Below are 12,680 nucleotides of genomic sequence, written 5' to 3' on the forward strand. Positions count from 1 at the left end.
TATAGTTTATATCGATATACAGTATAATAATATATTGAATTATAATATTACTTATTTTTTTCAATCACAGTTTATAAAGTATTTTTAGATAAATTAAATTAATATAAAGAATTTATTATTATTATTAAAACATAAATTACAGTATAATAATAAATTTTATTTGTTTTTACAAAATATTATTTAATAGCTAAGTTGAACTATAACTTATATAGCTTGTGTGTGCATCTATGTATGTGTTTGTATGTGTTTGTATGTGTGTATGTATGTGTGAGTGTATGTGTGTATGTATATGTGTATGTATGTGTGTATATATGTGTGTATGTATATGTGTATGTATGTGTGTATGTATGTGTGTATGTATGTGTGTGTATATGTGTGTGTCTGTATGTGTATGTGTGTGTGTGTGTGTGTCTGTATGTGTGTGTGTATGTATGTATGTATGTATGTATGTATGTATGTATGTATGTATGTATGTATGTATGTATGTATGTGTGTATGTATGTGTGTATGTATGTGTGTATGTATGTGTGTATGTATGTGTGTATGTATGTGTGTATGTATGTGTGTGTATATGTGTGTGTCTGTATGTGTATGTATGTGTGTGTATATGTGTGTGTCTGTATGTGTATGTGTGTGTATATGTGTGTGTCTGTATGTGTATGTGTGTGTGTATGTGTGTGTGTCTGTATGTGTGTGTATATGTGTGTGTCTGTATGTGTATGTGTGTGTGTCTGTATGTGTGTATGTGTGTGTATGTATGTATTAATGTATTTTTTAAAACTTGTATAGACTAGGATTATATAAACATTTATACCACACACACACGCACACAGAAATTGCAGATTATTTTGTTTGACAGTCTCACTGGTGTTTAACTGTAGATTATTTGGCAAATTAAATATTTTATTTGTAATATGGTTTTTATTTAAAAAAAAAACCCTAATTAAACAATATTTCTTTATTATATTAATGAATATCATATATATTATATTCTGTATTATATATTATAAAAGCATGGTTTGTTTGATATGTCAATAAAACTAAATTTATATAAAAAAAATTTGATTATTGAATATTGATAAAGTATTAGATTATTTATAATTTTTATATATAATAAAAATTTTAAATAATAATTAATTACTTTATAGTATAATAAATATAATCTTAGTAATAAGACATTGATGAATTTGATAAAATTAATATTTATATATACATATAGAACGTTATTATATTTCTAATCAAGTTAACTAGTTTATTTTTCTAGTTTAATTAAATTAATTAATATTTTTAGTAATTATAAATTAAATTTTTCTATTATTAATTAAATTTTTTTTTAATTTATTTAATATAATTAAATTAATTTTAATTTATTTAGTTTATTAAAAAAACAATTCTTTTTTTCGGGTTTATGCGATAAAAGTCCCGAATCGGCGACAAATGTTTTGTAACCGGTTTTATAAAACTCCTGATATTTGGGATTAGTTTTATCACGAATTAGACCACTATTTATAGATTAAAAAATATATTAATATATATATATAGTATATATTTATCATAGAAATGTTTAATAGTTAATAAACTTACTAAATGGCTGATTCACGTGTGGTTATGAAAGCATCTGAATGTTAATTAGAGTATATTAATAATAAAAATTTTAATTTCAATCAAATAATAGTACTAATAATAATAAATATTTCTATTTATATTAATTATCAAATTATTTATTAATTAATTAATTAATTACCCGATTGTCGCATACGTTTGATAGCGTACTTGCGATCGGTCATTGTCGGCGAACTGAGACCGCATCGGCCACCACATGGACAGTGTAGTCGTGTTCAAGTCCAGTGAGGACAGTCTCCTGGACACACAACGTGTGCCATAACACCGCATACCCTATGAGTTTGTCGACCGACCGGGTGTTTAGCTTTCATTGGATTTCAATACATCCGGTAATAGCATTGAAAACTGTATGTGTTTTCGGTACATAATTAATATTTTTGGTGTAACTATTGAGCGATAACTCCGGTGCCGACGGTTATCAACCTTTAAAAAAAAAATTATTAGATAATAATAATAATAATATTAATTAAAAATTTTATTATAACTAATAAAAACTTTATTATCAATTTATTTATTACCCCTATTGATTACTCGCTTACATATATAGATAACTAATTTAAAAATTAGTAATAATTATTTTTTTTTTTAAAAAAAAGTTTAAAAAGTTATTTAAAATACAATTAATTATATAAAATTTTATTTGAATGAATACATTGAATATATTGGTCGCACGTATCCGTATGTCCGGCGGTTTCAATCACTTTACGGCCAGTTTCTGAATCAATGGTCCAAACTTACTGACTGCATATCGACCACCCAATAGCCCTGTCCTCGTCTCTATCATTGCCTCTGATTTTTCTAATATATAGAAAAATTATAACCTCCGAAAGTCTGGAGAGGGGAAGGGGGGGTAAAATCCCAATTTCTCGATCATAGGGGGTATTTTGATCTTACCCCTACCCCCTTACTTAACGCTGATATATATATATAGATAATTTTACTTTAATTGATGTTATAAACATTATGATTTTTGTTGTTGTTGTTGAATTGCCATTAAATTATTTTAAATTGTTTTATATCAATATAATTTATTTGCCGTAAATTTATTAACTAAAAGTATTTATTTATTTTTATTTTATTTTTTAAATTGACAAGTAATCAAGGTTGCTACCACTATTAACCTTTACCATTACCACGACCAATACCACCATTACTGGCACCACCCTTATTATTATTATTACGTATACTAGAAAAATCTCGACGATCACCACCACTATCATAGGCAGCACTACGACCAGCACCACCACCGCGACCACCGCCGCCATCGTAAGCACTACTATCACTACGACTACCACCACCACCACCACTGCTGGCACCAGCATTCCTAAGTAGACCAGCAGTATCTCGACGATCATCATTACCACTACCACCACTACCACGACCACCGGCAGCTAATATAATAATATATATATATATATATATTTGATTAATAATACTATAAATAAATAAAATTTTCAGGTTTTTTTTTTGTTGGTTTAGTTAACAAGTTACTATTAATTAATTAATTAAAATAAATAAATAATAATAAACGTCATCTTTAATAATATAACGTACTAAAAAAAAGTATACTAAAATTTAGTATTATTTAGCATATATATATTTATATATATCATATATATATAAATATATATCAAATATATATTAATAAATACCGTCAATCATATTGTTTGCCAATAACTGTATGATAACAACAACAACAACAACAAGTCGATAGTTTTGTTGCATTTTATTAATAATTATTTGGGTTTTTTTAAAAAAAATATAATATAAAAAACTTAAATCAATTAATAGACTCTTTAAATAAAAAAAGACCCTTTGTAGACATTTAATAAAAAATAATTATTAGTATTATATGTTAAAATATCTTAATTATATATATATATATATATATATTAAAAGTTGGTGCATCAATATTAAAAACATTTAGGTATTTAATTAATAATTTAATTTTATAATTAATGTTATATAATATGTACTAAACTGTTTTATTAAGTAAATTATATATATATATTATAAAAGAGTTTTATTTAAGAAGTAATTTTTATAACTTTTATAAAGAGTATTATAATTAGTTTATATTAGATATTGATATATAATTTTTTAAAGCATATTTTTTACATATTTTTTTTTAAATAATTATAAAATTAACTAGATAATAATAGATAATAGTAGTCATACCAATAATACCAAACAATCCATAGATAGCCAGTAATACCGTTCCCACACAAAAAATCACTAATCACTGTATGATAACAGTCATCGCCATCACCAATGTTTAGTTGGCCACTGCTAGTATCGGCTGCGACGGTAGCGGTGACCGGTAGCGGACACTACCAACTGTCCGATTGTCGGTCCGATCCTCGATCCAATACAACCACTTTCGCATACATTCCCATATATGGTTAGGTTAGGTCAATCTGTCAAAACCATAAATTCGATAGACAATGGTTTTAATTTCATAAAAAATCAATAATTTTATTTTATTTTTAGTTATTTTTGTTGGTTTACAACATACAGTACAGTCACACTGAAAATAATAGATATAATGATTAGCGACGGCAACGGCCAGCCATCCATCCATTTGGCTGACCAGTCGTCGTCCTCGTCGTTCATGAACTGGCGGCCAAACCCGACAACTATATAACAACAATGTTTGCCAAATATCAGAAATTATATTATAAATAGGATTTGATTTTTTTTAGATAATTAATATAATTTTATAAACAAATTATTATTATTATTATTATTATTATTACGTATACTTAGGGTTAGATTGAGATTCCCAGGGAGGGAAGTTCCCAGATAAAATCCCTCCAATTTTCCCGGAAAATATGGAAAATATATTATATTCCCTCCCTTGATCGTTAGAAAGGGAAAATATAATTTGTCATACATTAAAAAGTACCTAATCTCAATGACTATGTGTTTCAATTGGGACCATTATGTTAGTAATAACTCAATCAAAATATGATTCTAATAATATTAAACATTTAGTAAAAACATTAAATACATTTTGTAGACATTTACTATACAAACATGTTTTTAATAAAACATTATGTAATGTGAGTTAGGGTACGATAGGTGGTACCACAAGGAAATGTCTTCCCAGGGAATTCCCAGGGAACAGGGAATATAAGGAACTTATGGAATATAAGACGAGGGAGGGAATCTAATCTAACCCTACGTATACTATAAAAATCTCGACGATCGCCACTAACCATATATGGGAATGTATGCGAAAGTGGTTGTATTGGATCGAGGATCGGACCGACAATCGGACAGTTGGTAGTGTCCGCTACCGGTCACCGCTACCGTCGCAGCCGATACTAGCAGTGGCCAACTAAACATTGGTGATGGCGATGACTGTTATCATCCAGTGATTAATGATGTTTTGTGTGGTAACGGTATTACTGGCTATCTATGGATTGTTTGGTATATTATAATTGATTTTATTGTTTATATATATATATATATATATATAGCTATCATTACTACTGCTACTACTTTAAAATTTTAATTAAATTTACATATTAAAATTTAATATTAAAAAAATCAATTTACAAATAATATTTAATTGATAACAATTTCAAGCAAATTATTATATATAAATATTTTTTTTAAAAAAAACTTAATTTTTACTTTTGAAAATATTTCAGAAAAATTAAACATAATTATGAAATTATAAAATTGATTAATTATATTATATAAAAACTAATAATAATTGACACCAATTTCATAACAAACTGCCTTGTTAGATTATTAAAATTTTATTACAAATTAATTATAGAGTTTTGTTTTTTTATTAAAAAAATATTTTTGATTTTTTTTTTAGTTCAAACATTGACCAGTAGTTCTGGTAATCTCTTTACAGGTTAGGTCACCACAACATTGTTTAATATACGATGGATTACACGGTTTGTTAACTTCAATACATTTACCGCTACCAGAAAAAGCTACACTACCGGCAACCTTACCACCAGTACCTCCACTACGAGCAGCGGCGGCACCTTTACTGCCAAACGAACCGTAATCACGACGACCACCACTACTGGCACTATCACTACCACTACGACCAGCACCGGCAGCTAATATAAATAATATATTTCAAGAATAGTATATATATATATATATATAATTTTTTTTTTTGAAAATACTAATATATTTAATTACAAACCGTCAATCATATTGTTTGATAATAAATGTAAAATAATAATAATAACAACAATAGTTACAAACGTTAATAATGTAGAAATTATTTGATTGTTTTGTTGCATTTTATTAATATATATAATTAACTTTATTTTTAAAATAATTATCAATAAACATAAATCAATGGATTGACTGTTTTAATAATAAACTTAAACAATGTGTGTTTAATAAATTATTATTAATAATAATAATATAACACTTATATTTTATTTTTAATAATTAATGTGCATCCATATTTTACAAAAACTGTATTAAATATTAAAAACATTTAGGTTGTTAAGTATTAACAAAATTAATTAATAATTTTATTTTTATTTTTATAACTTTACAATATTATATAACGTGTACTTAAATGAGTTATTTATTTAATTAAATAATAATTTAATTAAATAAAAGAGTTAATTTATGTAAAATATATTAATAATTAAAAAAAATTATTAAGCTTTGATTTGATTTGTTTTAATAAACAGTATTATATATATATATTTCAATTAAAATTTAATTTTTAATTGATATACGTACTGTATAGTAATTGTACCATGTTAATTTTGTTTATAAAATAGATATTAATTATCTAAAAAAATCAAATCCTATTTATAATATTTATAATATTTATAATATAATTCCTGATAATTGGCAAACATTGTTGTAAAAATAGTTGTGGGGTTCGGCCACCACTGGTCAGCCAAATGGATGGATGGCTGGCCGTTGCCGTCGCTAATCATTATATCTATTATTTTTTGTGTGACTGTACTGTATGTTGTAAACCAACAAAAATAACTTAAATAAATAAAATAACTTTATTATTATGAAATAAAAACCATTGTTTAGCGAAATCTATATAAGCATTGATAAAAAATTATTTTTTAAAAAATAATAATTATAATATCAACAAAAAAATTGTTAAATTTTATTTTTATTTTATTGTCAGATAATATATGGTTTGACAGATTAGTTAGTGCCGGACACACGAAAACACTGCACATTCAATGCCCGGCATTGTCCGGTAGATTATGCCTGTGATGGCAACCATAGATGGGAATGTGTGTGAGTGTGTGTGTGTGAAAGTGGTGATATCGGATCCATAGGAAGACCCCCCATGTTTGAGTTAGTTTTTAAGGCACGGTAGGGTTTTATCTGTAAATCTCAGACAATACAAGAAACTATTGGTTAAAAATTAAAATGAATATTTTTAATGTGTCTATGGATTTATATATATTTAAAATTATTTGTATATTTATGTAATAATATGTGATTGAATGAGAGTTTATAGAGCATAGGGAGGTGACTATATAACTGTATATATATATATATATATATATATATATCAGTGCCAAAGTTCAGTCAAATATACATAACATGTATATATTTTATGTACAGAATCTCTGCGAAACAATTTGTGTGAATCCATATAGACGTCTATCGACCCGACTATCTATACAATACTGTATGTCAATCAGTGACTATATATATATATATATGCTAAATGATATTACTATATTTTAGTATATCATATTTTTTAGTATTTTATATTATTAAAAAAATGGCATTTATTATTTATTTATTAATGAATGAATTAATATTAGTAATTTGTTAACTAAACTTTAAAAAAAACTGAAAATTTTATTTATTATTATTCAAATATATATATATATATATATTAATAATATTATATATATATATATATTATTGTATTAGTTACCGGTGATGATCGTCGCGATACTTCAAGTCTACGTAAAAATGGTGGTACCAGTGCTAGTCGTAAATCTTTTGATAGCGGGGGTAGTATTAGTGCTGGTAGTAGTAGTGCTAGTTATGATGGCAGTGGTAATCGTCGTGATTTTTCGCAGTATTGGTGCCGGTATTGGTGGTGCCGGTAGTGGTGATGGTGGTGGTGGTGGTGGTAAAGGTTAAGTGGTCGGTTGGTCGTAGGAGGGTTACCCCCTGGACTCAAGCCAAAAAAGTCCCCTACTAATTTTCGGCGCCGATGGCTAAAATTTTAAAAATTATCAATAAAAACTCTAGTCAATCTAATTAGTTATTGTTTTTTTTATCTTTAACTTCTATTCAAATTGTAATATGATTATAAATATGTAATTTTTAGTTAAATATTTTAATTAAAAATAATGTTATTTTTGATGATTTTTAACGTAATGATAACTAATTATCTATTTATTTTTTTTAATCAATAATTAGATTGATATAAATTCTAAAAAAACATAATAATAATTACGTAAAATAGTATCAATTAAAATTAAAATTTTTATAAATTTAAAAAAAATGTCGGCGTAATTAACGCCGAAATTTTAGGGAAACGTATTTTTTTTGTTTTTAAGCGACAATTTTCTTAAAAAGTCTGGAGAGGGTGATCAAATCCGAAAATCTTGATTTTATGTAGGGTCATTTGGTTTGACAACCCTCCCCCCACTCTACCAATCACTTGCTTTACCCTGATATAAATATATCAATATATGGTTCAGTAATATTGTAGTAGTTATTACTGTGAGTGAGAGTCTTAAACAGCGGCGCCGACGACGACGACGACGATAGCGGCGATGCTTTTAATTTCAATTATCTGGTCAAACAATACGTTGGATTTAAAAGTGACCAATGGTGGCAATGTTGTAGATAATTTTAAACAAAAATAAGATTGTAATTGGTAATTTTTTTAATTAATTGCATTATTTAAAATATAATATACAGTCGAAACTGTTAAAAAAATTGTAAAAATGATAGTCGACTGCAATTATCTGGCCAATCATGCAATTATTTAAAAAAAAAAAATTACCAATTACAATATTATTTAGTTCAAAAATTATTTACAACATTGCCACCTTGGTCATTTTTAAATCGAAAATATTGTTGACCAGATAATTGAAATTAAAAGCATCGTCGCTGTCGTCGTCGGCGCCGCTGTTTAAGACTCACTCAGTAATAGTAGTTATATAAACAATAGAATCAATTATAATATACCAAACAATCCATAGATAGCCAGTAATACCGTTACCACACAAACATCACTAATCACTGGATGATAACAGTCATCGCCATCACCAGTGTTTAGTTGGCCACTGCTAGTATCGGCGGCGGCAGTGGTGGCAGCGGACACTACCATCAGATCCTTGCCGGCCGTAACCGTAGCAAAACTGGGACCTTCGACCGATACTTCGCACATATAGTGGCCACTGGTTTGCGGCTGTATTGACTCGAGTACTACCGACTTCGGGCCACTTTGATACAAGTTTACCGAAATACCGGGTGTCGGAAATAACTTAATCGATGGCCGATCGCGGGGCAGATATCGGAAAAATTCGTGTCCACTACTTCCGTACCATTTGACTGAATACAGTTGTTCATTGGTGGCCAACTCGTACTGACAGTTTAGCTGAACTGATTGGTTCACACGTGCAGGCGATGGTACGTCCATACGGGTTATGGTCAACCCGTGCACCACTACTACTACTGTTGGACCCGCAATGACCGCCAACAGTATTGTTGAGGTCAATAGGTGTTGTATGGATACCGTTCCCACAAAAAAAACATCATCAATAACCAATGATTAGTTGGCCACCGCTAGTATCGGCGGCGGCGACGATAGCGGTGGCGGACACTACCATCGGATATTTGACGGCCGTAACCGTAGCAAAACTGTGACCTTCGGGACCAATAATTTGGCACAGATTGGTTTACAAATAATCATAATTATATTAAATGTTATATTAAATGTTTATAACTTTAATAACTAATTAATTTTAATTTAACTAAATTAATTTTTTTAATAAATATATTCACAAATTTTTTTCACTTATTAAATTAATATTATATTTTTAAAAAAATATTTCCATAAAAGTATATGATATCATCAATTTTGATTAAAACTATTTTTATATATCATAACCAGGGTTTTAAGGAAATAAATGCCTGTCCTGGCAATGCCCAAATAGATGCCATGAATGCATTCATTTTGGGCATCTATTTTATTTGCCTGCCAATTTAAATTGCTAAAAAACAACTGTATTTATAAAAATAATGTAATTTAGTGTTTTAACGTGTTAATTAAATTTACAATTAATTTACTTATTTCCAATGATATTACGTTTTTATTTAAAGGTATACAAAACAAAAATACAAGCAAATATATTATAAAAACAATGTTTTATAAATTAATTAATAATCTAAAATTAAAATAATAGGTGTCACCACCTGAAAATAGATGCCCAGGGCATGGCAGAGACAGGGCAGGCATTTGGCAAAATTGGCATCTATTGTTTATGCCTGCCATTTTTAAAACCCTGATCATAACATATATATATATATATATAGATATTAAGTTTATAATTTGATAATGTGTTACGTTGACAGCTTGTACTATATGCTGATGATTATGATGACCAGTGGCCACTATTATGGCCAATAATAGTGCAATCATTAGTAAAATATTTTAACACTTTTTTTTGGGGGTACTATTATTAAACAAACAAATTGTTTAACAACATGTTTATTATGGCCGGTTTAACCAGCTTTCGGCATATTCTCTATAGAATTTAGACAACAATTTTTTATGCCATTCAGTTGGCATACAGTTCCTCATTTGGCAGCCAATTGGTACATACATTCTAACTAAACTGACTGATCCATTGGTGTAGTCAATGATAGGCTAATCGATGTATGAATATGTAGTGACAAACAATAATTTGTGTCCAATTATTTGTGTGTCCCAATAGATTTGGACGAAAAAAAAGACCATCAATTGTTTTGTTGTGATTAATAAATCTAATAATAACTAAAATCTTTATTTTATTTCTAATATTTTTTTTTAGTTATTAAATACTGTTTCTATATATAAATTTATATATCACTTTGAATTTTAAATAAAAAATTAAAATACAGTAATTATTATTATTATCAATTTATTACAAAAGTAATTATTTTTTAAAATATTCATTTCAATAATAATATGATATAAATTTATATTTTTTAATTATTTCAATCAATTGAAATTATAATATTCAATATATGATTATTATTATTATTATATTACAAATTTTTTATGTCAATTCTAACAAATATATAATACATATTTTATTTTACATATATTAAAATAATAATAAAAAAAACATTTATCTATTTTTTTAAAAAAGATATAATAAAATTATTATTTTAAGCGTATAAATAATTTTCAAAAAAAAACTTGAAAAGTTTTGTTTTTTTAATATAACAAATAATTAATAGGATTAAAATTGTTATTTTATTAGTATTAATGTTTATTATTAACAATAATATACTGTATATATATATATTTATAATATCTCTAGCAATGTTTTTAAAAATATTTTTTTATAAAGTTATTATGTATTAAATAAAATGTTTTCAATACAGTATATACTGTATCTATAAGATATTGAAAAATATAAATTTTCTATAACTTTTATTTTGAAAAATAACATATTTTGTTAGTTTTTAATTATTATTATTTTTTGTTGTTAACCAAATATTTGTTTAATTTTATGTAAATTGAGTAAAAATTTAAATTTATTATCTAATAAAAAATTATCATTAATTATTATCAATATATACAAATACCTACAGTTAATACTACACTAACTGTAAGTGTATTTATAATATATGATTTTGTTTGTTTAAAAATTTAACCTTCAATTTAATATAATAATAATATATTATATGTTTACAATAAGCAATTATTATGTATAATTAATATACATATCATAATATAATACCTGTATTACATATAAATTACATATACAGTATTAATTATCAAATTATAAACTTAATATATATATTATGATATATAAAAATAGTTTTAATCAAAATTGTTGATATCATATACTTTTATGGAAATATATTTAAAAATTATATAATATTTATTTAATAAGTGATAAAAATTTTAATATATAATTATTATTTAATTTAAAAAATAAATATTCTAGTTATTAAAGTTATACAATTATATGGTTATATTAAAAAAAACAATTATCACATAATAAACATGTTGTTAAACATGTTGTTTGTTTAATAATAGTACCCCCCCAAAAAAATGTGTTAAAATATTTTAATAATGATTACAGTATTATTATTATTGGCCATAATAGTGGCCACTGGTCATCATCATCATATAGTCCAAGCCGTCAACCTAACACGTGTTGATATTATACCATTGCCTGCACGTGTGAATCAATCAATTAGATTAGATTGTGTGTATGAATTGGCTGATAATGAGGAACTGTATGCCATTGAATGGCATAAAAATGGTAGCCTATTCTATAGGTATGTACCGAAAACTGGTTTGCCAGCCATAACCGTCTACCGGCTGCCCGGTTTGGATATAGATGTTATGAATAGTGGCCCGCGATCGATAAGGCTACTACAGATTGATACCGAAACGAGTGGCCAGTATGCATGTCTGGTCGATACCGGCGACCGACAAGTCTATCGGGCCGACCGAATGTTAACAGTGTTGCCATCAGCGGTAAATAGCTGTAACCAAATCGGGCCTACAAATTGGCCAATGATTATAATATCGTTGGTGACTATCGTATATATATTTTATATTATTATATAATCTTCAAAATTATATTTTTTTAAATAATAAATTTTTTAAATAATTTTTTTTTCGAAAAAAAATTAACTAAAATATTATATAATCTAAATATTCAATAATTATTTTTATATAATATAGATATTAATAGCTTGTATTTCAATGACTTTTTTTGAATTTTATTTTATTTATTTATTGTTATTATTATATTTGTAATATTGATATTTAAGATAAAAATAAATTAACAAACAAATTGAGATGGACTTTAATATTTAAGTTATAAATACTAGTA

The 12,680-nt window shown here is 26.4% G+C and overlaps 3 protein-coding genes across 3 annotated transcripts; all 3 read right to left on the minus strand.

Annotated features, from left to right (window-relative positions):
* Positions 1-2,739: 2,739 nt before the first annotated feature.
* On the minus strand, positions 2,740-4,971 carry LOC128953702 (probable H/ACA ribonucleoprotein complex subunit 1). Its single transcript, XM_054299222.1, has 2 exons — positions 4,842-4,971; positions 2,740-3,014 (listed from the first exon to the last, which is right to left on the minus strand). Exons 1-2 carry the CDS (start codon positions 4,969-4,971, stop codon positions 2,740-2,742), a joined length of 405 nt encoding a protein of 134 aa, XP_054155197.1.
* A 467-nt stretch (positions 4,972-5,438) lies between these two features.
* LOC128952699 (uncharacterized) lies at positions 5,439-5,852 on the minus strand. Its single transcript, XM_054298136.1, has 2 exons — positions 5,798-5,852; positions 5,439-5,708 (listed from the first exon to the last, which is right to left on the minus strand). The coding sequence occupies exons 1-2, from the start codon at positions 5,805-5,807 to the stop codon at positions 5,452-5,454; spliced, it is 267 nt and encodes an 88-aa protein (XP_054154111.1). The 5' UTR covers positions 5,808-5,852; the 3' UTR covers positions 5,439-5,451.
* Positions 5,853-8,794: 2,942 nt separating this feature from the next.
* LOC128953712 (uncharacterized) lies at positions 8,795-9,259 on the minus strand. The gene has a single exon (XM_054299234.1). It carries the CDS (start codon positions 9,257-9,259, stop codon positions 8,795-8,797), a length of 465 nt encoding a protein of 154 aa, XP_054155209.1.
* Between the last annotated feature and the right edge of the window lie 3,421 nt (positions 9,260-12,680).

The sequence above is a fragment of the Oppia nitens genome, unplaced genomic scaffold, assembly GCF_028296485.1.
Source record: "Oppia nitens isolate AA-2021 unplaced genomic scaffold, nextdenovo-longstitch-racon4-pilon3 scaffold11_pilon_pilon_pilon, whole genome shotgun sequence".
In the NCBI taxonomy this organism is placed as follows: Eukaryota; Metazoa; Arthropoda; class Arachnida; order Sarcoptiformes; family Oppiidae; genus Oppia; species Oppia nitens.